Source organism: Pteropus medius, unplaced genomic scaffold, assembly GCF_902729225.1.
Source record: "Pteropus medius unplaced genomic scaffold, Ma_sr-lr_union100, whole genome shotgun sequence".
Taxonomy (NCBI): domain Eukaryota; kingdom Metazoa; phylum Chordata; class Mammalia; order Chiroptera; family Pteropodidae; genus Pteropus; species Pteropus medius.
In genome coordinates this window covers 39,300-65,998 of record NW_024350326.1, presented here as the reverse complement: position 1 = coordinate 65,998, position 26,699 = coordinate 39,300, and the positions used below count along the sequence as shown (strand labels likewise).

The window sequence follows — 26,699 nt, the reverse complement described above, 5'->3', positions numbered from 1 at the left end:
ACAACAAACAGCCTAGAAATAAATTCACATGTATACAGTCAACTAATTTGCAACAAGAGTGCCAACCAAGACTACATAATGAAGAAAGGAAAGTCTCTTTAACAAATGGTGTTGGAAAAACTAGATAGCCACATACAAAAGGAAAAAAAATTGAACCCTTCCTTACCTTAAATCATACAGAAAAATCAACTCAAAATGGATTAAAGACTTAAACTTAAAATCTAACACTGTAAATTTCCTAGAAGAACACATAGGGGAAAAGTTTGATCACATTAATGATGATTTCATAGATGACACCAGAGCACGAGAAACACAAGCAAAAAGAGACAAATGAAACTACATCAAATTTAAGTTTCTGCAAAGCCAAGAAAAAAAATCAATGGAATGAAAAGGCAACCTGTGAAATGGAAGAAAATATCTGCCAACATTTACAGGTTTCCCCTGCTATCCCAAACTTTGGTGTTCCTATGAAAATTTTTGTAAGCCAAAATGGCATAAAGTAAAGAAGCAATTACCATTATTGTATATGAAAAATTTTTTGTGTTCCCAGACTCAAAATTCAATGCATGCACAATGTCTTGATGTCATTCATCACAAGTGAAATGTTTAATTATATCCAGTTTTACACTAAGCATAACCCTTATGAGCTCTCTTAGGCCTCTCTACCTCAGGACACATTTTGCGAATAGATACACAAAATAAATCGAGATAAAGCTCAGATGCTCACAAACGCAGTACAAAGCTATGACAACGGGACTCTGTGATACTGTGTGCAGTTTTCCAGAAAAAAGTTTGGCGGTGGCACTCTCACTGCTGGGGTACACACCGCCTCTATACCGGCTCACTGCAAAACAGATGCTGAACACTATTTTCACACTGCGCCTTTTTTTGAAAAAGCAAACTCTTCAACTTACAGTTAATGACAACAGGTACTAATGCAGATCTTTCATAAAAGTGAAGTGGTGTAACACGAACTTTTGAAAAGCGGGGGATACGTGTATCTGACAAGGGGTTAATTTCAAAACTATATAAGCGAAGAAACTAATATCCCGATTAAAAAATGGATTAAGGACTTGAATAGACATTTCTCCAAAGAAGACACATAAATGACCAAGAGGTATATGAACTGATGCTCAATATCACTAATCACTAGGGAAAGGCAAATCGAAATCATGATGTGTTAGCACCTATCACTATTACGATGGCTATTATCACAAAACAAAAGACACCAAGTGTTGAAGAAGATGCTGAGAAACCGCAATCCTTGTACAGTACTGGTGCAAATGCAAAATGCTGCAGCCGCTACAGAAAAGTCTGGAAGTTCCTCAAAAATTTAAAAATAGAATCGTCAAATACGACTGATACATCGATCCCACTTCTGGGTATTTATTCAAAAGAACTTAAATCAGGATTCTGAAAAGATATTGGCACTTTTGTGTTCGCTGCAACACTATTCACAATAGCCAAGACGTGAAAACCACCTAAATCCACAGATGATGCATGGATAAAGAAAACTTGGTATACATACAATGAAATATTATTCTGTCCTAAAAAAGGAGGAAATCCTGCAATATTGACATGAATGAATCTTGAAGACAGTATGCTAAGTGAAATAAGCTAGTCACAGAAGGACATGTACTACATGATTTTACTTATATGAGATATCTAAAAGAGTAAAACTCATAGAATGGAAGAGTATAATGGTGGTTGTCAGAGGCTGAGGTGAAGGGGAAACAGGCAATTGGCTAATCAACAGGTAGGTATAAAGCTCCAGTTATGCAAGGAGAATAAGTTCTAGGGATCTGTTATACCACGGTGTGCCTATAGTAAGCGATACCATATTATACACTCGAAAATCTGTTAAAAGGGTAGATATCATGTTAAATGTTCTCACTGCAATAAAATTTTAAAAAGAAAAAAGACTGAAAAAGCAGTTGTCAAATTTACACTCTGCCAACAGCTTATGAGGGTGCATAATGCTCCATATTCTTCCCTACTGTTTTTACTAATCTCAGAATTAAATTTTTGCCCGTGTTGTGGGTATCATAATGGTGTCCAATTAATTTGCATTTTCCTGATAACTAATAAGATTAAACTTTTTCCCATATGAAAAAAAGTATTATAAATAATAGTACTATTTCCCTGGACCGACAAAACCAACTGAAAAATTATAAATGCTCACAATGGCAACAAAATCTACTTTAAAATCTAGAAAATAACAGTGAAGAGTTTAAAAATTGCTATGGAGAATAATTTTTTACTCTCATAAATGACATTAAAATAACTTGAATGAATCAAGAAACATTCCATGCTTCTAAAGGGACAATTATATAAATGGTTACACATTTATATAATTTGTTAAGTTTAATATTATAAAGATGTCAAGTCTCTCCAAAATAATTCTGAATTCAAAGTAATCTGATCAAAACTCTAGTTGGATATTTTTTAATGATGTGAATTTATTCTAAAATTTTATAAAGAGAAGCAGAAGTACAAGAGATGCTAAGTAAACCCTGGATATGAAAAACAAGAGTAAAGGACGGCTTGCTCTTTTAGATATTAAAAAATACTAGCCACAGAAATAAAGATACCCTGGTACTGGCATTATACTAAAAGAAGTGCAACAGAGCACTGAGATACGGACTCATATACGAGCATTTATTATTCAATAAAGATGGCACCAGAAATCAATGGAGAAAGCTCAATTCTTTAATGGATAGTAGAGGAGAAAATGGTTCCGTTTATGGAAGAAAAACACCCTGGATCCCCGCCTAATATCACATAAAGGGATTACTTCAAATGGCTTAAATACATAACATGAAAAGCAAAACTATAATTTAAAAATAAAACACAGAAGGAAATCTTTGTGAAAAACGGGCAAGGGAAGATAACTTACATAAAACTCCAGAGATACAAACCATAAAGTAAAAACATAAATTGAAAATACATCAAAATTAAAGATTTCTGTTAAATGTAGACCACCGTAAATTCAATGCACAGTAGACTAGAAGATACTTGCAAATTAACAGAAAGAAGTTAATAAAAATAATAAAGATTATTAACAAGGCTAACAGATGTATCAGATGTTCACAGCTATTAATAATTAGAAATGCAAATGAAAGCAATAAAATAACGCTCTCACTTATTAGACGTAGGAGAGTAGAAAGCTGGGTCATGACAAGTGCAGCTAGAAACACTGAAACTCATGCGCCGCTGCTGGAGGTACAGACTGGTACTGCCCTTCTCTAGAGCCATCTGGCAACCAGTTAAACAGGCATTCAGATGCCCAGCCTTTGGATACGTATCTCTGTTAAGGTAAACTATCTAAAATTGAAAATCATGCAAAAGGATGAATACCTCATGTCTTTTCAATGTCATACCAGTATATCATCTAATAGGTCCATCTGAGGATTATTTAATTCTCTAGGGAAATGTACCTTTGTTTCACTTACTATATACTACTCACTGGGGCCCAGGCCAGGCTCTGTTAATGTTAGATGTTAAACTGAAAAAGACTGATAAGTTACAAATGATTTGTCTTGTGGAAAAGATAGCCTGAAGGTTATGGTTTTATCATCCTGTAAGCCAGTAACCAGTTTTTGTATCCAAGTTAGTGATGTTATTCCTGCATTCTTCCTTTCAGTGACAATGCAAACTCAAGCTCTCCAAGATAACTTGAATCAGCTGTACCATTCCACTGGTTCTCTCGTTAATCAACTAAATAAATCTTTCAAATGTGCTTCTCATGTATTTATAAAAGAATCATGTTTAATTTTTGAAAAGTTGTATGTTTGAAAAGTTTTGAAAATGTTACCCTGACAATTCTGAAGGTCCCACTGAGATGTTCAAATGGACCCATCTGCAGGAGTCAATAAAAAGTGCGACCTGAGACGTGCAGGTCACAGGCTATTCAAGTCCAGCAGGTCTTCTTGGTGCCACAGTAAATCCCAAGCAGCAATAGAAACCTCTATTTTCATTCACTCTGTTTCTCTCAACCACCCCCTCCCCAATGTATTTTTGGTGCTGTTTTTGGACCAAGTCAATTTTTGGTTCTGGTTTGTGCAATGCTGGTAAGTTATAGCGATTAGAATGTGATTTTATCCTGATCTCTGTAGGGATAATGGAAATCTGCGCCAGTTATCTGGGGAGCCATTCTCTAGTAAGTGAGACAACAGATAATCTCAATTGTTATCTTTCTTGTAGGTCTGTTTGTACCGTCCTATGCTTCTTGGAAAGGAAAAGACCTTGGAGATCTGCATTGCTGAGTTCTTTAGTTCTTTGTTTATCTCACAGCTAAGAAAAGAACTAAAGTTAAAAGCTCTCTTTGTGTGTACAACTGAGAAAAACTTCTTTTGGTGGGGAGCAGTGTTCTTATAATTTTATTTTTTCTTATAACTTATAACTGACATTAAAACTTTTTCCTATCAATAGGGTGTGAAATATTTTTCTACTTTCAGAGGGTATAAATTTCATTCCTAAGACTCTTAAAGGATTCACACCAAAAGCACAAGCAATCAAAGAAAAAATAGATAAATTGGATTTCATCAAAATTAAAAACTTTTGTGCTGCTATTTAAGGACAAAATCGAGAGGGTGAAAACACAACTCACTACATGGCAGATAATATTTTCAAATCATAGAGCTGATAAGAGACTTGGTTATATAAATAACATGAACCTAAGTAATAAAAACACAACCCAATTTTGGACAGAGTTACTGCCATATCGACTCTCACTTACCTGAACAAAGGCCTCTTTTCACCTCTCTTTCAACCATCCAGGGCTCTTTTCCTTCTTCCAATAAGGAGATCACAACTGGCTTAGCACTGGAAAGTCCTGATCACAAGAAAAGACATGGGACATGGTTATGCTGTGAGTGTCCCAGAAATCAGGTCCGGTCCCTTGGTGATCAAGGAAGATATGCCACTATAGGAAGGACCAGAGGAAGGTGAAGCTTCAGCCACAGCCCACTGGAGCTGCCCATTTCCAATTCTTCCGTTTCATTCCAACTCCGGCCATTCCTTCGGGAACACGGAGTAGAAATTTAGCTGGTTATTTGAAACACATAATTTACAATGGAGAAAGAAGATATTCCTGAGGGCAGATTCTGAATTTTGGGGGAGATTTATCCTTACCCACTGAAACCAGGTTGCTGAAATTCTCCAACATCACTTCTTTGTATAAATTCATCTGACCAGGGTCCAGGCATTCCCACTCCTCCTGAGAGAAGTTTATAGATACATCCCTGAACATCACTGACCCCTGAAACAACAAACATGCTTTCACCATGGAAGGAGATACGGAAAAGATGGTAGTAGAGATGGTGACGGAAGGCTCTACAGGAAAGGACAGAGATTATTAAGCAAATTTCAGGGGCTGGAACCCTATTATACCAGTAGAATATTTACCTCCTCTATACAGAAAGATGTATCTAGGAATACCCAGGTGGAGTGGGCTTTTCCAGTGAGATGAAATAGCAAGCCTGGAGCTCAATACCTGGATTAGTGAATAATGTGAGCCTTTCTCCCTTCCCATTTTCCCTTTAAGCCCCGAAAAAGGGAAAAGATGGTGGACTTTAAAAAACATTTTACAATATATTTTGGAGTAAAATTTCAGAATATTAGGGGAAAACAGAACATTCTAAAAGCTTCCAGGAAGAAGACATGGATCACATAAAAATTTTCAGGAATCAGAATGGCAATGGACTTCTCAACAGCACCACTGAAATAAGAAAACAAAATGATTCCTTTAACATCACAAAGGAAAATGAATTCTGGCCTAGAATTCTACACCCAGTCAAAGCTGGTGCGAAGCCTGTATACCAAGCCAAGATTAAATACCATACTTGCGTGAAGATTAAGCCAAGACAATTCTAGATCCGCAGGGAATAAAAGTATCTCCTACGTAGCTTTTCTTAGGAAGCTAGTGATCTATGTGTCTCATCGAAAGTGGGAATAAATTAAGAAAGAAAGAGTACTATATTCAGAAACTAAAAAACTAACATGAAAATGGCGAACGGAGTTCCAGTACAACTGTAAAAGGCAAGTCCCAGGACAATATCTGGTAGCAGACCTAGAGAGCAACGCGTAGGAACAGGAGGACAGTGGACCATGAAGAGGTCTTCGAGGAAAAATAAAGGGCTAATATATAAAAACGAAGAACTAGTAAAGAACAATACTACTACTGATAGGCAACTGACAGCAATGTTGTTGGATCTGGTTTTTAAAAAATTAGCGACATATGTATGGAACCAGGGAAATGAAAAAACAACGTAATTTATCCTCAGAAAAATAAAAATTGTACTAAATAGAATCTAGGGTCTAGTATATTACTTGGCTCAGATTAAATGCATGTGCGAGGTCCTAATCACATCAATGTCAATGATTTAAAGAAAAATGTAATGAAACTCTTTTGCCGGAACAGGAAATGAGGAATGTGGTATGGAAAATCTCAATCTATATTTAGCTCAAGAAAGTCACTACATTGATCTAAAATATCACTACCTTAGACAAGAGCCTAATTTAAATTTCTTAGAAACTAAAGTGCTCTTATGACAGTTACGAGAGTTATTCCTTAGTTACATAAATTCTTTAACTTTTGTAATTTTACTGGTGGCAGAATTTTCAACAATATAAACATTACTGAAAAACATTTCTTTTGAAACATTAGGCAAAATTCTTAACATCCTTTCCAGACATGATCCCCCTTCTCACCTTTTGCCCTAGGCATTTCTTTCATTTTGCTGTTCCCGAGTTGTATCATTTATAGGATTGTGATTGTAAATATATTTCTGTAATGAGAATGTGATTGTACCTATAAATCTAATAAATTACTGAACCTGAGTGGGGATCATGGGAATTCTTGAATTTGAGGTTTGCTGGACAGAAGTGCAAACTTCTTAGGGACACGCAAACTTGGGGCCGGTTTTCTAAAATAGGGCAATTTTGTGAAACTGAGTCCCTTAACCTGTGGGGTCTATGCTAACTCTGAGTAGTTAGTGTCAGAATTGAAATTAAATTGTAGGACACTTGGTGTCCAAGAATCAGTTACTGTTTGGAAAATGACATTTATTTCTATCTCACTGGAGAAATTAGGTTACTCCTCCTTCATTTTGGGCCAACCAAGAGGGCATCCTTTAGGCTCCTGGGTCCAAAGTGGAATGGTGGGATTATTTAGGAGAATTTTTACCTTGTTCCCTGGAGTTGAGACTGGTACCTATTTCCCTTCTTGGACCCAATGGAGGGACGATGTGACTCCAACAAAAGAGTGGATCACAGAATGTCCAAGTGTAATTCAGGTATTACAAGTACTGATTTAAAGAAGACGTGCTGCCCACTTCACCAGAAGCGCAATTAGAAGTTTCCAGCAGGGAATTCTCCAAGAATCCTATAAAAGCACCCTATAAGAAAACGAGTCTGTGGCCTTTTGAGCCACGCTTCTCTTACTCAGGTCCACTTCCACTTCTGGAAGTGTACTTTCCCTTCTAATAAAACTTTACTTTTCTACTGTTAAAAAAAGAAAAAAAAAGAGTCTGTGTTGAACACAGCGAGAGACCAAGGGCAAAACAGAAGAACCAGTCGAGACTTTTCTTCTTACTTTTTCTTCCCTACCCCTGCGACAATCTCATAGGAGCCAGAAACTGCCTACTGGGCAGGAAAAAGAGAAGTTCAGGTTGAGGAAACAAAGAAGCTTAGTGCACCCCTCTTATCACAATGCAAGCTTCTAGCTTAAAGCAAGCCTGAGCTCAGAGAAAAGGCTTAAAATGAAACTTAGAATTATTACACTCAACTAGAGGTTGCAGTTAGTAGTAAAATGGCTGATCTTGACACTAAAATCAACCAAAGGATACCAAGAGTGATCAAAACAATTATAGGGACTGCATAAATTTATCCAGGGCAACAAAAAATATGAGCCCACAGAGAGAGAGTTGAGAGTGGAAATTATCGGAAAAATAATTTACTTTGCTTGCTTCCTATGGAGTCCTGCTTATTTCAACATGCTGGTTATAAATTGATTTGGTTTTCCAGGTACATAGTCTTATCTGCAAAAAAAATAATAATCTTATATTCTTTACTAATTTTTAACCTAATTTCTTGTCTTAAGTGCTTTGGGTAATACCTACAGATAATGTTAGATAACATTGGTGATAGCTCATATCTTTGTATTTTTCAGATTTTATTGCGAACATTTCCTGATTAAAATATTTCCTGCTTCAAATATTTCCTGGTTAAACATCAGGTAAGCCTCTAAGAGCAAATCTCATATTCCTTTTACAATGTATTTTCTACCACAGTATACTACCTCCCAAGAGTTACTCCCATTAATATTGGACAACAATCTTCACTATAGAGATGGTGAGTGCAATTAAAGGCTGCTGGGAAACGGGAACTAGAAACTCTGGGCTCTGGAGCAGGAGGGTGGGATGGAAAGACTCAGCCCTCATCTTTAGAATTAGGAATCAGAATTTAGTTGGGGGAAGAATCCAAAAACTCTACCTACCTGCCATGCCCTCTGCCCCTCCTAAGATAAGATAAAGTCCTTTTGCTTAATATTGCTTTGATTTGAGCTGTATCAACTCTAAAAATCAAAAGATTAAGAGACGAAATAAATAAATAATAAGTGCTAACCTATGTTTAATTAGAGCCTGAAAAGGAGAGAGAGAGAGAATGAGGCAGGGACAGTCTTATGGCCGAGAACTTTCCTGAATAAAAAACACCTATCAACAAATTCAGAAACCCTTACAAATCCCAAACAGATCATTTTTTTTAATGCACATTTAAACACATTATACTAAAGAAAATCGAAAACAGAAAGTTTTAAAAACAGCCACAGGAAGAAAAGCCAAATTACCTTCGAAGGAGAGAGAAACTAGAATAATCAAGACTATGATACTGGTAAAGGTATATATACCAATAGATCAAAAGAACCAAATGAAGAGCTCATAAACACACCTATGCACATACAGACACTGAACATATTTGCATTATATGTATGTGGATATATCTGCAGTGAGAATACAATGGACTTTCTAACATATGCTGAGAAAAGTGGGTATTCATAAGGGGAGAAAACCCTGACCCCCACATACAAAATCCAGTTAGGCTTAAAGATATAAACAGAAGAGGCAAAACTTATAGCTTTAAGCATAAATATAGGAGAATATTTGCATAACCTTGGGACAGGGAAGGGTTTCTTAAATAAGATCCAAAAAGCACCAATCATCAAGGAAAAAAGTTGATAAAACTGACTACATTAAAATGAAGACTTCTATTCATAAAACCATCTTAAAGGAAAAGATGAAACAATCCAGATAGTAGAAAATTATAATCAATAAAGGACCCACATGTAGATTATATAAAGAACTCGTATGAATCAATGAGATAATGCAAATGCAAAATAGGTAAGAGATGTGAACAGGCATGTCACAAAAAAGGAACCTTAATTCAATAAACACGTGAAATGATGTTCAATCTCATTGTTAATCATGGAAATACAAATTTAAACCTAGGTGTATATATGTATGTGTGTGAGTACAAGTGGAAATTTAAAGGTTTCAAAATCTGACAACTGATCTGAAGAAAAGGATAAACCATAAAAAGAAATAATATGTATCTTTTAAAAAGGGCATTTACAAAGACCATTTGGTGACATGGTAGTATGATACTTTTTAGCGAAAATGTAGACTATAAAATGGTAAAGTATAATTTGATTTTGGAAAAATGAAAATACATCAAAATATTAACACTAGAATGGACGCACTTTATTTTTTTCTTGGTATTTCTGTGTTTTTGCAATCTCTTAAAATAATCGTGCTCTTATTTTAAAATCATAACAAACACTGCACTTAAAAAGAAGAAAATCAGCAAACAGAAGTGGAACCATTTTCCAAATCAGTGAACATTAGGGGGCTATTGGGCCCAACAATCCTTTTCTCTAACGGATAAATTACAGGGCCCTATGATCAAATGACAGATCTTGATTAAGCATTCACTTTCAGAAGGGGGAAAGCGAAGAGGAAACCCCGACACACTTTGGACATTACTTGAGGCAGTTCATCACGCATTCCTTTCTTCTTTTCTGGGCACCTCACCTGGAGAACGGGAGAACTAGGAGAGGAAAAAGTCATTGTGAGATACCAAGTTTTTCTTGCTGCCCAAATTGGTCAGGTCAGAGGGCATCCCCAGCCCCATTCCCCACCACACACAGAAGAATGGGATATCCTGCCCAATCCCAGTGCCTCAGGGAAAGACTTGAGGTCACCGCTGTCGAGGGGCTATAACCTGACCAACTCTGTCCCGGGGAACAATGTTCTGGAGTCACATCGCAAAGCTGACAAGAGCCTCATAGCCGTACACACAGTGCCACAGACGTTAGGCACAGTGATACTTAAACCAAGGGGACACGCACGGCGTTTAATCACGCAGCCACCACGCAACCCACACAGCGCACTTGCACAGTCGCAGGCACCCTCACGGTGTCGCAGCGTGAAAATCACAACCACAGGGTGCACAACGCACATACGGTGACAGCTCCACAGTGTCGGGCACCTCGCATTCGCACACAGGTCTCAGGGTCACCATCTCTCCCACAGACAACCCACGACCTCCCGTCTTCGGGCCGCTCCGCCCGCACAAGCCCGAGGACGCGGCTCCGAACCGGTCGTCCGAGTCTCCCGGGGTCGCGACTTGCACAGCCCGGCCGACTCCCCCGGGGGCCCCCGACCTCTCACCTCACCGAGCCAACGGTCCCGCCAGGCACGACAAAAACACTCGCGTTCCTGCGAAAAGCGCAGCGCGCCACCAGGCCCTCCGGGAAATGTGGCCCCGAGCGCGACCCACGGCCAGGTCCTTTCGGCCCCAGCGAAACGAGCGCTCCCGGCCCTCTCCGCGTCGGGCGGGGTCTCAGAGCCGCGCCCCTCGGCCGCGGAGCCAGCTGCCCCGCCCCTCACGCCGGAAACGGAGGCGGCGTGCGACCGGAAGTCGGGTCGGGCGCGGGGGCTTCTGGGAGGGGCCGCGGGGCCTTCTGGGAGGCGCCGTGGGGCAGCGGCGCCTCCGCGGGGAGGCGGGCGGGGAGGCGGGCGCGGAGGGCTGGTCCTGCGCGGCCGGCGCCCTGCCCAGGCCGTCCGACTGGCCGCCCTCGCCCGGCCTCCCAGGAACCGCGCGCTGGATGTGCTTCGGGGCGTTGCCGGCAGATGACGCTGCCGCGTCCGTGAAGCGGGGCGCGCAGGAAGGCTGGGTGGCCCCCGGGGCGGAACCTCCGGGGAGGCCGGAGGGCGCGGAGGAAGGGCAGTGCCGCGGCCTCGGGGTGGGAGGGCGCGCCTGGGGAGGGGTTGGAGCCGCCGGAACGGGAGACTGTGGCAGGACTTAGTGTGTGCGACAGTAACGGTGTGCGTGGTTGTGTGTGAGCGTGACCGAGGGACCGCGATGCGATGCGCGACGGCAATGTGTGTGCCATGGCGACGTTGGTGCTTGTGTGTGATGATTACGACGCGCGTGGTGTTGTCCGTGTGACTGCCATGAAGGTCTGTGGTTAGGCTTTCGTGATAGGCATGATGGGTCTTGCCGTACTTGCGTTGACTTCTGTGTGGCGTTTGTCATAGTCGATACCTGCTTGAAAATATTTTCTGTAATATTTAGTTTCACGTTCTCCTCCCTCCCCACTGGCCACTCCTTTTAGTCTACTTTGCTGCCTTTTCCCCCCCAAAAGTTATTGGCCCTGTTCTCTTGCTTTCCAGTTTTCCTTGGTGATCTTTTCCAGATTCACTATATTATCATCTGATGGCTTTTATGATATGTATTGGTTAGCTTTTGCCATAATAATGCTGCCTAACAAACCACCCCTAAACTCAGTGGCTACAACGCCCATAAACAAAAGGTTCCAAGTCCATCCCTTCCCATTCCTTGTTCCCACTCCCCAGAGGTGACCACTTTAATCACTTTTTTTCTGGCTATTCCGGATACACTTTAACTCTTCGGAATAACAGTCTCATACTGCTAATGTTTAATTGCTCAGTTTTAGATATTACCTAAGACTTAAGTCTTCATGGTATTATTATGTACTTAAGATAAGCTTTCTATTAAGAATAAAATAGCAGGATCCTAGAGAAATACTATTTTGTCAATTGGGCACCGCATAGTTAGCCCTCCAGAAATTCCCATCCGACTTTCTATGATCAAATTAGTCACCCACGTACACTTCAGTGTCCTATAGTCTGGTGGTGATTAACATTTTCAGTACTCTGATCTTATAGCAACCTGGTGCTGAAGATTTCTATACTCCTTTGCTGAATTCTGAAGTAAATCTGTTTTTTCCTTCCCTCAGCTTGGTGTTCTTGGGATTCAGCCCCTTTTTAAGGAAGAAGAGGATATGACCAAGTCTCTTGTATGTTTTAAGCACTTATGAAGAAAAATACAGAAAGATATCAAAATGAGAAATTTGGGATATGGCTATGCAGAAACAGGTCTATACAGAATTGTCAAAGTTGAGGTCAAATTTGAATAAGATCTGGAGAAGCAAATGTAAACTGAGACACAAAGTCCATTTTATAATTTGCACTGTTTATGAGGAAAAACTTAAAGAGCTTTTTATTGGCACCTAAGTAAAAAGGAAATTCCAAAATAATCCCATAATTCTTATAATTTTAAGATCAACTTTTTAAATGTCTGTTTTGGCCAAAGATTAAAAGCTAAAATTACCTGGAAGGATAAATGGAACAAGTCTTTCAAATGATCCTACATATATATTTTCTTCAGTTGAGGTTTTTACAACTCAAGCTAAAATACATACTAATATTCTGCGGCTGGTATGCACAGCTCTCTACATCATTTTTTATGTTCTCAGAAGATGTGTTCTTTGTCTTCTTACAAAATGATCATCCTCATCTCTTGATTCTTTTTGTTTCCAATTGTGGAATCCCTTCACACTCCTATATATTAAACATTTTCTACTTCACTGCTTTTTGGCACAGCCTGAAACATACTTTTGCCCATATCATGAAGCTCATGCAGTTATTTCTCCTGTTGGCAGAATGGTTCTCTGGGCCTAGACAGACTTGGGTTCAGATCTTGGCTTAGCAAGTTACTAAGCGCATGATTATGGGCAAGTTTCTTAACCTCTTTGGCCTCAGTTACATCATGTATAAATGGGGATAATCACAGTACTTATCCCATAGTAATGCACATAGGAAGTGCTCCATAAATAATAAGTATCATTGAAAATCATTTTCTACGTACATCTTTTCTACCTGAAAAGGTCTTTGGATATGTTGGCTTTATTTACTCACCTGCCTTTTAGTTTAAGATATGAAACCAATGAGATATAAGATGTCTGATTTGGGTTTGTAAAATGAATTTCTCTTCAGTAAAACCACCATAAGCCCTGTAACAAGGCAAAACTGAGACTAGTTTTTGTACTACATAAAATAGAATATACTAATGATTCTTTTAAAAACCAGTAGTTTAGAAAATTGGGTGAAGAACATAAAGAAGCAGTTGCAAGAAATTTAAGTGGCCAATAAATACTTAAAAATAGTAATGTGAAATAAACTTCATTCAGATTTGCAGCTATATATTTAGATGTATTTGAATTGGTGGTAATACACACTTTTTAATGAACTCTGATCCCCGGATAATAGCTAAATGAGTTCTTACATGTTTTGACTGTTGTGTCTAATTTCGATGACATCATATTAATCAGCGTTGTGCTTTTACAGGAAACAGTGACATTTAAGGATGTGGCTGTGGACCTCACCCAAGAGGAATGGCAGCAAATGAAACCTGCTCAGAAGAACTTGTACAGGGATGTAATGCTGGAGAACTATAGCAACCTGGTCACAGTGGGTAAGGGCAGCTTTGCAATTTTACATGGAATTCCTTTCCGTTTTTGAAATGTGTGATGACTTTAACTTGCCAGATGAATCTAGGCTTTCTTCTCTTCACGTTGTATGTGTCTTTAAGCTAAAGGCTAATTAATTATCTTGTCTCACTATGAAAGTTCCTCCATCCTCAGCCTTCATAGTCTTTATGCCCCTGAGATGCAGCCCAGCATGAACCGATTGTCGTCTTTAGCATCAACATCCAAATCCTTTGCTGTTTCCCATAATAGGCTATCAAGTCACCAAACCAGATGTGATCTTCAAGTTGGAGCAGAGAGAGGAGCCGTGGGTGATAGAGGAAGAAATGTTTGGGAGACACTGCCCAGGTGAATAAGTGAAAAGGCAGCTCTAAATGAGAAAGCCACATGACAGTTGATAGGAGGGTTGATAACACTTCATATTTTCCAGTTTTTAAAGGCTATAGTCTTCTAGAGTGACAAATGGTATGAATGAATTGGATTGCTGTGACATTTTCAGATACTATTTTCTTCCTAGATTGGAGCTATCTTCCTTTTTCAAATTTAGAAGGCCAGTAGCCTCATCTGATTTTAGGATGCCAGCCTTCCCTGATTCATTCACATCTCTGCGTTCAGGATTATTATCCCGCTCTGTGACCCTTAAACTCTCTTCCTTTGTGTTTATAGCTTTATTTTCTTATGCATTCAGTATTTCATGGATGCGTCATATTTTAAAACGTTTGTTTCGCACTTAGATTCTTTTAAATTTCTTTCCATTTTGAAGAGCCTCAGATGTGTGTTTTGTAACAGCACTCACACTTTCCATCGTACGTCACAATCCCATGTAGCTTTAAAAGTTTCTGGCTTAGAAATTGAGGCCTCCTTCCTGCTTATTCCCACCTTCCATTCAGTTTTTTAAAAAAATACATGTACACTTGGCTACAAATATAAATAGTCCAAGAAGTAATTGAAAAGTGAATCTCCTGCTTGTCCTTGAAAATCAATCCCTTTCTTTATTTGTTGTGTATACTTCTTTTTCAGAGTTGTGCTGGCTATTCTTGATTATTGTTTTACCATATGAATTTTAGATTCGACTCTAATGTTTCCAGAGAAAAACCTGTTAGACTCTCAATTGGGAATGTGTTAGATATATAAGCTAACTTTCAGAGATTTAACATCTTTATAATGTGGAGGTTTGGCATCTTAATAATGTCGAAGAATACGCTCTGCCTTTATACAGATCTGTCTACTTTTGTGTCCTTCAGGAATACTTTCCACGTTTTCCCTTTATAGCTTTTGTACATTTTTTATTAAGTTTATACCTATGTATTAGACAAGAGAAAAACTCAGTACTGTAAGAATTGGAAAGGGACCTATAAAACCATCTTTATGTAAAGATTAAATCCCTCAAAAACAAGAGAATCAACAGAAAAATTACAACTAATAGTAAAAGAAGCCAATGAGATGATAGAATATCAAGTTAACAAAAGTCAGTAGCTTTCATATATACTTCAGTAGTCAAGTAAAATATATAAAGTAAAGGAAACCACATTTATAGTCATAACAATAAAGATAAAATACTGTTCTGGGCATGGGCATCTAACAGTGTACAAAGAAAGTCCTGTCCTCACGGAGCTTATGATTTAGTGGGAACTAGAGTCCTTGAGGTTTTGCACATAAGAAAATATCTTTTAACTTTTATATTTGGTTGATACTTAGCTGTGTCTAAAATTCTTGAGCCATAATTTCTTTCCTCGGTGTTTCTGTAGACAGTGCCCTGAAGCCTTAAACAATCAGCTTTGATGTTGCTTGGAGAAACTGGAAGCCTGGTTGTTTACTTTCATAACTGGGCAACTTGGTTTGTTCGCCTTGGATGCCCGAAGGTTTCTCTTTCTAAAGCTTTAGAACTGTATGAGGCCTGTTGATCAGTATCTATTTTTCCTGTTAATGTATATTTATATTTTTTGGTTCTTAAGAGCATCATTGTAGAGATCTGATGCTGCTTCCTTTTACAGTTATCTTTACTCATCTTTGAATTAGGTTATTTCTTGCCAGACCCACTACTTACAAGAGTATTGCAGATGCCCAGAAAACTGCCCTGACCTAGTCGGAAGACTTCGTCGCTCACATTGACCTCCTTTATCATATAAAATTTTGTGTGGAGAATTGGTTTGCCTTTACTCCTCTTGAATCAGAAGTTACCATTTTCGTTCCTCTCTTCTACCCTCCTATACCAACAGATTGCTTGTATAAGAATACCAGCTATTTGCATCTCTTTGTTTAGTGCTGCTTTCCCTACCCTTGATAGGACCAGATAAAGACCATTATTCTCCTACCGTTAGTCTTACCACATCTGGATCCCATTGTTGCAAAAAATGACCCCTTTATTCTGCTCACAGGGTATGCCTTCTGTTTTGGAGAAATCTGTTCTCTGTGATAAGATGTCCCTGTGATAAGATGTCTGAGATAAGAAAGAACAGCCACTTTCTCTGCATTTCTTTCCTGCTTGATGCAGTCTATCCTTTGGTCTTTTTTTATACTCTGGAATTGGAGTTTAGCTGCCTTTTAGTTTCATTGCAAAGGAATTTTCTTTTTCTTCATGTTTTCAGAGAGGAGAGGAAACAAATGTTTAATTCTACCATATTGAAACAGGAAGTTCTCTATCTTATATTTGATCCTGGATCACCCTTCTTGGATATGTCTTTCTTTTTTGCTCCCTTCTGAAATATTCTGATTTCTCCTCAGTTCCTGCTTATTGTTTATTCATTTTTCCTTTATGAAGTGTATTTTACAGGACATCTTTTCTCCATCCTTCACTGGACATTATCCTGAATAGTTCTGAGTTACAGATAGACTCATTTTTCCTTTATGTGCCATCACGATACAGGTGTGCTTAACTTTTAAGTCAGTATTTAACTCTAGAAGTGACAACTTTGAGCTGCATATCTTTAATGTCTCCAGCATTGTGAAACTTCACATCTTCACCTGTAATTAATTATAAGTGCTCTTAGCTATCCTGTTTCTAGCAGTTATTTAGCTTGGAGCTCAGTTTTCAATAAATGGTCCCCAACACTTCCAGCCATTACCCATCTCCCCCATCTCTGAGCTAACTTTCTACTTTTTGTCTAGCAGGGTGATTTGGAGTCTGAAACATACTGTCTTATGTTATATGCTTTGATGGTCTGAGCTTTAAATTATTAACCCACTGAGAGAAAGAAAGTCTGTCTCATTCTTCATCTAATGATTTAGGAATTGATTGATGGAAAGCTATATTTGGAGATATTTTTCTCTTTTTTTCTTTTTTTGTTTGAAATATTTACTCACAAACCCTCAATGCAAAGGCAGAATTCAGGTTAGAGTAAAAAGACAGGGCAGAGCTACATGAAATTTAGTAAATGGGTGAATCAGATAGAAAATATCTTAAGGTTGTAAGAGAAGGGCTGTCTGTAGAAGGAGAGACAAGATTGAGAAGGTTTTCTTGTGTGGTTGTTGTTGTTTTTTTTGAGAGCTTAGAATTAAATCTGTTTACTTATAAGTTATGTAGATGATTAGGACTTACTACAAATGAGAAAACTATAACAGGTTTGGAGAGTAAAACTAGCATGACATGTTTACAGGGTAAAATTAGAAGCATCGTCTGGTTGGAGGAAGGTGGACTGTATGGGGTTAGTGAATGGAGGCTGGGCTGTCACCTCGTGTGGAGTCAGAGTTCTGGACTTGGCCAGCCTTCATGCCTTCTTTTATATGTTTTAAGTTTTGTGAGCGATTTAGTTTAATATTTCTCTTTTTTAATCACTGAAGCTATAGTTTTGCCTTGTGCCTAGGCAACAAGGTTACAGTAGTTATAAGCAGGGCCTTAATAAGGTAACTGAAAAAAGGTTAAAATGTGTCCAGTTATCTAATTTTAAGTTACTCACAGTTGATGGAACTCCAGAAGTATGAAAAAAGCAATGTAGAGGTAATAATGTAAAGAATGCTATCATTTCGGGTGACAGTATGTCAGTCACAAAGAAAGAACAAAAGCAAAACACAACAGGATTTGCTGGTAAGGACAGTTTCAGTGTCTAGAAATGAACACAATAAAATGATAGCCTGCTGTTAGAACACTGCATTGAGTCAGATCTTGAACAAAGATGACTTGCTTTCTGATCTTTTCATTGGGTACTTACATGCCTTGTTTACATATGAGAATGAATTGCAATTAGATGGAAAGTTGGAGCTGTCTCCATAGTTATCACCAATTTGGGGACGGATTAAGCTTAGAAAGCCTAAGCATCAAGTGGTTTTGTTCAGAAATAAGGGAATTAGAACTTTATGACAATTACTTTGCTTGTGGTCTGCAGCGTGGATGAGATGGACTTCTCAGGATCACATGGCAGTTAATCTAGGCAAAAGTAATAAGAAATTGGGTTATAATTTGCTTCTCTAAACCTAATGCTACTGTTAGTATTTCGCTTTTATACCATTTCTTTTTTTAATGTGCATTTTTGATTGTTCTCAACTAATACATTACTTGTTTTAAAAAACCGTAAAATACAAGGCGTGTGGAAGTCCCTTGTTCTGCCCTCACATTTCACCTCATTTAGGCAATTATATTCAACTTAGCCATTTCTTAGGGTATTAACCTCCATGTTTCTAAATAAATGTGTTTATACTTTAAATTTTTTTATTATAGCCATTTTTAAACACTCATAAAAGTAGAATAGTATAAGAAATCCTCATGTATTCATCACTTAGAGGAGTTATCAACATTTTGCCAAACTTGTTTCATCTGTCCCCCTTCAGTTTTGTTTTTTTTGTTTTGTTTGCTGAACTATTTTACACATCACCTTTAAATACTTTTGTATGTGTCACCAAAAACTAAAAATTTTTTAAATCACTGCAAACCACAATATTACTATCACACCTAATAACAATAATAACTTCTTACTGTCATCTGATACTTATTCTCTGTTCATATTTCCTCAGTTAGCTTAAGAATGTCTTTAACTGTATAAAATTAATGTTTTCAAAAATATTAGAATGTTTAGAGTTGACTGACACCATCTTAAGTAATTTCTTCTAGAAAAATATATAGTAAGACCACTGATTTCCATTTCATTTCATTTTTAATAAGTCAGAGAAAGGATGTTGCCATGCTTTATCTATGGTAATTCTCTTCACTGGGTCATATTCTAACATTTCAAGAATGTCTTTTTGTGGTTGGTTTATCTGAATCAGGATCCAAATAAAGATCAACACATTACATTTGTTCGATATATCTCTTAGGTCTGTTTTAAGTCATAAGAGTTCCTCTTCTTCCTCTCCCCCAAATCCATTTCCCCCACCATTTTCTTTGTGTAGAATCCAGGTCTTTTGTCTTCTAGAACAAGGGTCAGCATAATAAATAGGTCTCTGTCACATATTCTTTATCTTTCTCCCTCTTTTTCTCTAATAACCCTTTTAAAATGTAAAAAACAAACAGAAAAAAACCTTTCTTAGTTCACAGGCTGTACAAAAACAGGCTATGGCTATTGTTTGCCAAGTCCTGTTCTAGAATGTCCGACATCCTGAATATGCCAATTTGCTTCCTCACGGTGTGGTTTAACATATTCCTTTATCCTATTTTCCCTATAATCTGGCTTTATTATATTCAAGTATGAGTCTTTGACAAGAATATTTTGTAGACGGTGTTGTGTACTTCTTACTGTATCTTGTTGGTTTGTCCCACTTTTAGAAATACTGAGATTGATCAGTAGAATAATGTTTTGAATCAGAATCCTTCTATTTTAAAGATCTTTATCAACCTTTTATGTAAGTGCTTTAGCAGCCTTTGATGACCCTTGCTTAGGATCATCTGTTATTTTATTAGATGTTCCTTCTGCTTTTATTAGCTGAAATTCTCCCATAAAGAACTATTTCATCAACTATTTGATTACCCTGAAATACAGTTTTTACAGGCCAGGAAATAGAAGTACTTGATTCCTTTCCTTCAGAAACTTAGAATAGTGATTGGTACCCTGGCAATCTCCATTTTGCAAATGAAGCCATTATAAATTTATATCATTTGGCCATCAAAATAAATATTATTTAGTGCATGTAAATAACATGTGAAATATATATGAATAAATATACTTTGTTAATATATATATTTATTTTAATGCTCAAATTGTCTTATCTTTAGCCAGAGGACTCTCTGGCTAATTTTGTAAATTTCTTGCTCCAAACATGGAAATAGTCATTTCTGTAAAAACCCTAGCTTCCTTTAGTGGGAAATGATATCTGGTACTATGGCTACTCATTATTACTGGGTTATCATGGCTTTTAGAGCTTTTATGTAGACAGAAGTAGGAAAATGCATTGTTTAGAAAGAAAGAAGTGTATGTCTTTACACTGACACATCTAATTGAAAGTAAAGAGTGTGGGGTTGTTACTTTTTTGCTTTGTATTTGTGTATTTTATACTGAAAATCTTGGTTCCTTATTGCATTAACATATTTATTTGCTTAATCATATGTATTCCTCAACCTTGGCACTATGGACATTTGGGGCCAGATAATTCTTTGCTGTGGGGGACTGTCCTGTACATTGTAGGATTTTTAGCAGCATCCCTGGCCTCTACTCAATAGATGCTAGTAGTACCATCTTCCTTTGTCCCCCTCCCCCAAGTTGTGACAACTGAAAATGTTTCTAGGCCTTCCAGACATTGCCAAATATCCCTTGGGCAGGGGGCGGCAAAATGCATATCTGTTTATCTAGCTCCATCTTTCTCTCCCTTCCTCTCTCTCTCCCTCTCTGTTTCTTTATATATAAGTCCCAAATAACAGTAATGCCAATATTACCAATGATGAAAAGACTACTGAATGTAGTTTAAGATTTCTCTGCATGTGTGTTTTTTTTTCCCCCTTAGGATATAGTCAAATATTATGTCTAAAGTCACTTGAAGTCATTCTCCATGTGATTATGGCCATACCTTGGTATGTAGGTTCACTTGTTTCTATTTCATTTTCTATTTTTAGGGATTGTTTTGGCTTCCCCCCACCCCTCCCTTTTTGATTTAATTTTTATATTTTTTTCATTATATAAAAATTTACATGATTCTAATGTCAAAACTATAAAATAAGTCAGATGTCATGCTTCCCTTCAGGATTTTGTAAGAAAAAAAATCAATATGCAAAGCAGCATTTAGAATATGCTACCTATTTTGTAAAAAAAAAAAAGGGGGATGCAAGGGGTATGTATATATGCATATGTTTTTTCTTAATATATAAGAATAAACCAAAAATTAATAAAAATACTTACCTGTAGGACAATGGAGTAATCAGTGTTTCAGGGACCAGGTGGGGGCTCAACTTCTCTGAATAATCTGTTTGGTAATTTTCTAATTTTTATCAACTTGATACTAAAGAAAAATGAGGTTTAGTACTCTTTACCACCACTGCAACTTCTTTCTTTTTCCTCTGAGTATGGATATACCACAGTTTTGGCCTCAGTTTTTTCACTACTTGCTTTGTTCTGATTGTTGATTTATCATTACTACTGAACCAAGCAATGACTATTGATTACATTTCCTTATACATCTTTTTGCTCTTCCTAGAGTTACCACTTGCCCAATTTTTGTTTGCTTTGTTTCTATGTATTTTTAATTTTAATGAAACTCAAATCTTTGTTTAAAATAAGGAATCCATCAGTGTCATCAGTTTACCTCATTTTGATGCAGGAGATGTACTGTAGAATGGTTGAAGTAGAACGTAAGAGGTTTTTGTGAAGTCCCAATGCCAGTTCAATGGGTCTTTCGTTTTTAATCTTTCTACCTCCTACCTGGAGGTACAGGCCAGCATTCACAAGGCTAAGCAACAGAAAGGGATTGGATGTCTTACTATTCAATATAGAAATGTGCACGTAATTCCTAGGTCTTTTTTTAGTATGAGGCCTTTCCTCTAGATTCTAGAGTCTCTATGGTCTATTTTCTGTAGAAAGTAAGTCTCCTTTTCCTGTGTGGGTGGTGGCTACATGGCCACATCCTGTGTGGATTGAGGTATAGTGGTATATTGGTCAAGGTTCAGTTACAGATATAAGAATATACTAACTGCTAATTTAAGAAGGAACGGATTTATAGGAAGGTATTAAATGTACTACAGAATCTTTGGGAGGACCGAAAGATCTGACTCTAGGATAAGCTTTTAGGAATGAGTTTCAAAGGCATACCACAGAAGTGAGCTGCTATGTGAGTTCCTTTTCCCACTAGGATCAAGAAATTGCTTGTGGTTGAACCAGGAAAATGCCTCTACAGCCGTGAGCTCCAGAACTCTGCCACTCCTGTTGTAATGTCATAAGCAAAATGCCCACTTCTCCTTCTCTTAATTTATTTCTGAATTAAAATGTTGTATGGTGAACCTAAATCACATCCAGAATTCTTCATGAAAGTGTGTCTAGTAAATATAGTTTTAACTCTCTCAGCCTTTGTGGGATGGAAAAACAGTGGGAAGTTGAAGTAGATGTTACCTAAAAAAATCCCTAATAACCTGCCACAGGGAGTAGAAACTGCTCCCTATTCAGACTTTGAATTCATCCTCTTCTTTTTCAGCTCCAATCTCCCTACCTTTTGAGTATCTGAAGTCTCTAATTTTTTAGCTTTTCCAGTGTTTTGTAGCCATGTTACTTTGTCACTTGACATTTGTGTTTTCATAATACTTTAATTTCTTAACTCCGCTATCACAGTTAACAGTTCCCTATATACCTTGCGTCTTCCAGTATTTTATTGATACCTCCTGTTCATTCTTCCTAACACTCTTATTTCCTTTGTTCTTATAAGTGTGACTCTTTATTTTGCTGCTTTCATTTTAATGGAATATTATGGAGGAAGGGGGAAAACATATACATTTAATTCACTGTATTTAACCCCAGGTGTTAATTTTATTCTCTAGTCATTGATTCCCTGTCCATCATTTATGTCTTTATCCTTTTATCTTAATAATTCTATACATCTTACTGATTTCTGCAGTGTTTAAGTATACATTTAAAATCAGTCAAATCTATTTTGGCCTATAAATGTCAGTTTTTCTCCATAATATTTCCTATGGAAGTTAACCTCTCATACCTTGGGAACTAGGGACATTTGCACTTTGGATTTATTTCATATTGGGAGACTAGAGCCAACATCAAAGATCAACCCCACATGCAAATTTCTGAAATGTTATTAATAGTGTTATAGCAGAAAAATTCAGAAGTAATAATTTTTGGTCCTCTACTTTAGAAGTTTGGGAAGTTGATGAACAGATCAAGAAGCAACAGGAAATTGTGAGGAAAGTCACATCCATCTCCAATAAAACTCTGATTAAGGAAAATGTCATGGAATGTAAAAAAGTTACAAAAATATTTCCTCTGAGCTCAGACATCATTACTTCAAAACAAAGCTATGAATGTGACTTACTTGATAAGGGTTTGGAGCATAATTTAGACTTACTTAGTTATGAGAAAGACTGTGTAAGAGAGAAAAATTATGAATGTAATAAGTATGGGAAACCATTTTACCATTGCTCATCCAATGTTGTAACCTCTTTTAAATGTAATCAGTGTGGACAAGACTTCGGTCATAAATTTGACCTCATCAGACATGAGAGAATACATGCTGGAGAAAAACCCTATGAATGTAAGGAATGTGGAAAAGCCTTCAGCAGGAAGGAAAATCTTATTACACATCAAAAAATTCATACCGGGGAAAAACCATATAAGTGTAATGAATGTGGGAAAGCTTTTATTCAGATGTCAAACCTTATTAGACACCAGAGAATTCACACCGGGGAGAAACCTTATGCATGTAAAGATTGTTGGAAAGCCTTCAGTCAGAAATCGAATCTCATTGAACATGGAAGAATTCATACTGGAGAAAAGCCCTATGAATGTAAGGAATGTGGAAAATCCTTTAGCCAGAAACAAAATCTTATTGAGCATGAGAAAATTCATACTGGAGAGAAACCTTACGCATGTAACGAATGTGGTAGAGCTTTTTCTCGAATGTCATCTGTTACTTTACACATGAGAAGTCACACAGGGGAGAAGCCCTATAAATGTAATAAATGTGGAAAAGCTTTCTCTCAATGCTCGGTATTTATTATACATATGAGAAGTCATACAGGTGAAAAACCCTATGTATGTAGTGAATGTGGGAAAGAATTCTCTCAAAGTTCTTCTCTTACTGTACATATGAGAAATCATACAGCTGAGAAACCGTATGAATGTAAGGAATGTGGAAAGGCCTTCAGCCGGAAAGAAAATCTCATTACACATCAGAAAATTCATACTGGAGAGAAACCATATGAATGTAACGAATGTGGGAAAGCTTTTATTCAGATGTCAAACCTTATTAGACACCAGAGGATTCATACTGGTGAGAAACCCTATGCATGCACAGTATGTGGGAAAGCCTTTAGTCAGAAGTCGAATCTCACTGAACATGAGAAAATTCATACTGGAGAGAAACCTTATCATTGTAATCAATGTGGGAAAGCTTTCAGTCAGAGACAAAATCTCCTCGAGCATGAAAAGATTCATACTGGAGAAAAACCATTTAAATGTAATGAATGTGATAAAGCCTTCTCTCGAATTTCATCCCTTACTCTCCATGTGAGAAGTCACACCGGGGAGAAACCTTATGAATGTAATAAATGTGGAAAAGCTTTCTCTCAGTGTTCATTACTTATTATACATATGAGAAGTCATACTGGTGAGAAACCCTTTGAATGTAATGAATGTGGGAAAGCATTCTCTCAAAGAGCATCCCTTTCTATACATAAGAAAGGTCACACAGGTGAGAAACGCCGAGTGTACTAAATGAGAGAAGGCCTTAAATTCAACCCATGCTTTACTTAACTTTAAAATACCTTAGCATAAACAACAACCAAAAAAAAGATCTTCATGGAGAAATTGTAAAGCTTTACTGAAGGGCATAAGACTTGAATAAAATAGAAATACTATGTATGTAGATGGAAAAACCTAACATCATAAAAATGTCAGTTCTCTCAAAATCTGTAGATTTATAATAACATGAATATAACATGTCTAACATGAATTTTCTAGGATCTTTACAAAATGATTCTAAAATTCATGTGCAATAGACATCTATGGATCACTGAGACAATTTTGAAAAACAACAAATATTTGAAATATGTACATTACCATATAATGTACATATTTCAAAGTTATGTTATAGTGTGCAGTATTAAAGTTATTAAATAGTGTGCAGTATTCATGCATGAATAAGTAAACCGATTTTACAAAATAGAGTGCCTAGGAAGAAACCAATGAATATGTGTGAAATTGGTATATATTAGACATGACATCTTAAATCACTTGGGAAATGAGGCCTAGCCAATAGAAATTATTGGAGTATTTGACTCTATATTGGGGGAAATAAAATTATATACAACCCTACATCATATAAAGAAGAATTCCAAAGGATTCTAACACTGGAATGTGAAAATGCCCAAATCTGAAATTCTTGGAGGGAAATACAAGATATTGCATATGATTTTGAGGCAGAGAAGCCTTTTTTTTTTTTTTAAGACAAAAGGCACCTGAAGTTCTGCTTCTGGATGTACATAAACTCAAACATGCATTTTATTTATATTATATATATATATATATATATATGTATACACACACACACACAAACAACACACACACACACATATATATACACACACACGTATATATTTATGTATGTATATACACGTGTGTGTATACACACATGTATATATGTATACATATATGCACACATATATAAATGGAAGGTATATGTATTACATGTAATACATGTATGATATACATGTGTATCATATACATGATATATATCAATTGAAAACAACCTAAATATCAATGGGATAATGGATGAGTAAAATATGGTGTATTCAAATAATGGAATAGTAAACAGCAATTAAAAGCAATGGACTAGATCTGTATCTTGTAACATGGGTAGTTCTCTAAAAGAATGTTGAGTTAAAAATCAAGATCATGTAAATTGGAATGAAGTCACAAAAGACAACTGTTTTTATTATTGAAATGTGTATGTAAAACTATTTACAATGAACCAGAAGATGCATCTCAAATTATTGTTAGCATAGTCTCTGGCAGGAGATTAGGATTGAGGGTATTGATCAAAAGGAGCCTTTATCTTTACTTGTAATTTTTATGCCTTAAAGATAGATAGGATATAAAATCTTAAAAGTTAATGATATGCAATGGTAATATGGATGTCTTAATAGTGTTTTGTAGTTATTTTTCAGAATTTATGGGCTAAAGGAAGCCTATGCCCATAGAAAAAATGTTATAATGGGTTCATATGCCCTATCAGGTGCTGAGCTATTTTATCAAAAATATTTCCAGAAAATTAGTAATCAGAAAGAAGTGATAGTCCTATTTACTGTATAACATGAAATTACCATATTTTGTTAATCTTATGATGCTTTTTTTACATTTTAACATTTCTGAAGACAGGATCCATCTTGCAATCGTGTTTTACATTTAAGTAAATATGTAATTATTAAAAATTTGATAATCCAATGGCAATGTGACAAATCAGATGTGATTTTGTGTACATTTGACGGTATCATGGTAAACTAACGATTCCTACACTCTCAGTGTGTCTTGCATTATTTGAAAACATTTGTGGGATTTATAGCTAACTATTAGGAATATGTGTTGAGTTATTGTGAAGAGAATATTGTGTTTCCCAGAAGCAGACTAGAGATGAGGATTTGTTAAGTGCTCCCAGTAAAAGTGTAAGGCCATGGAGGAAGTAGGACAGGAAAGAGAAAAAAGTCAAGGATGTGATGTCAGCCATAGGCTGCCATGAGTGATTTCAGCCTGATCTCTGAGGAGCTCTAGAGTGTAAC

At 37.0% G+C, this 26,699-nt stretch overlaps 2 protein-coding genes and 1 long non-coding RNA gene across 18 annotated transcripts in view; 1 reads left to right on the top strand and 2 right to left on the bottom strand.

Moving 5' to 3' along the window:
• ZNF829 (zinc finger protein 829) overlaps positions 1-10,721 on the bottom strand; it is a 33,744-nt gene extending 23,023 nt beyond the window's left edge. For both annotated transcript variants that reach the window (XM_039839565.1, XM_039839564.1), the window contains exons 1-3: positions 10,029-10,721; positions 5,134-5,260; positions 4,739-4,834 (exon numbers count right to left, since the gene is read on the bottom strand). In XM_039839565.1, the coding sequence (XP_039695499.1) occupies positions 4,739-4,834; positions 5,134-5,260; positions 10,029-10,124 (319 nt within the window). In that variant the 5' untranslated portion in view covers positions 10,125-10,721. The remainder of the gene's footprint in view (positions 1-4,738; positions 4,835-5,133; positions 5,261-10,028) is intronic.
• Positions 10,722-10,996: 275 nt separating this feature from the next.
• Positions 10,997-26,699, top strand: part of ZNF568 (zinc finger protein 568) — a 26,862-nt gene continuing 11,159 nt past the window's right edge. For 2 of the 13 annotated variants that reach the window (XM_039839509.1, XM_039839508.1), the window contains exons 1-4: positions 10,997-11,302; positions 12,320-12,379; positions 13,710-13,836; positions 14,102-14,197. In XM_039839509.1, coding sequence (XP_039695443.1) covers positions 11,165-11,302; positions 12,320-12,379; positions 13,710-13,836; positions 14,102-14,197 — 421 coding nt within the window. In that variant the 5' untranslated portion in view covers positions 10,997-11,164. Of the gene's footprint in view, positions 11,303-11,328; positions 11,365-12,318; positions 12,380-13,709; positions 13,837-14,101; positions 14,198-20,716; positions 20,784-22,054; positions 22,214-23,062; positions 25,369-26,699 lie in introns of those variants that run through there. The other 11 variants (XM_039839510.1, XM_039839512.1, XM_039839507.1 and 8 more) reach the window with 11 other exon arrangements.
• On the bottom strand, positions 17,324-21,651 carry LOC120584001 (uncharacterized). Of its 3 annotated transcripts, XR_005647916.1 has the most exons (3): positions 21,512-21,651; positions 19,156-19,267; positions 17,324-18,212 (listed from the first exon to the last, which is right to left on the bottom strand). It is a non-coding gene; the product is annotated as an uncharacterized LOC120584001 (long non-coding RNA). The 3 variants fall into 3 exon arrangements; XR_005647914.1 differs by lacking the exon at positions 19,156-19,267; XR_005647915.1 differs by lacking the exon at positions 21,512-21,651 and having other exon boundaries at positions 19,156-20,834.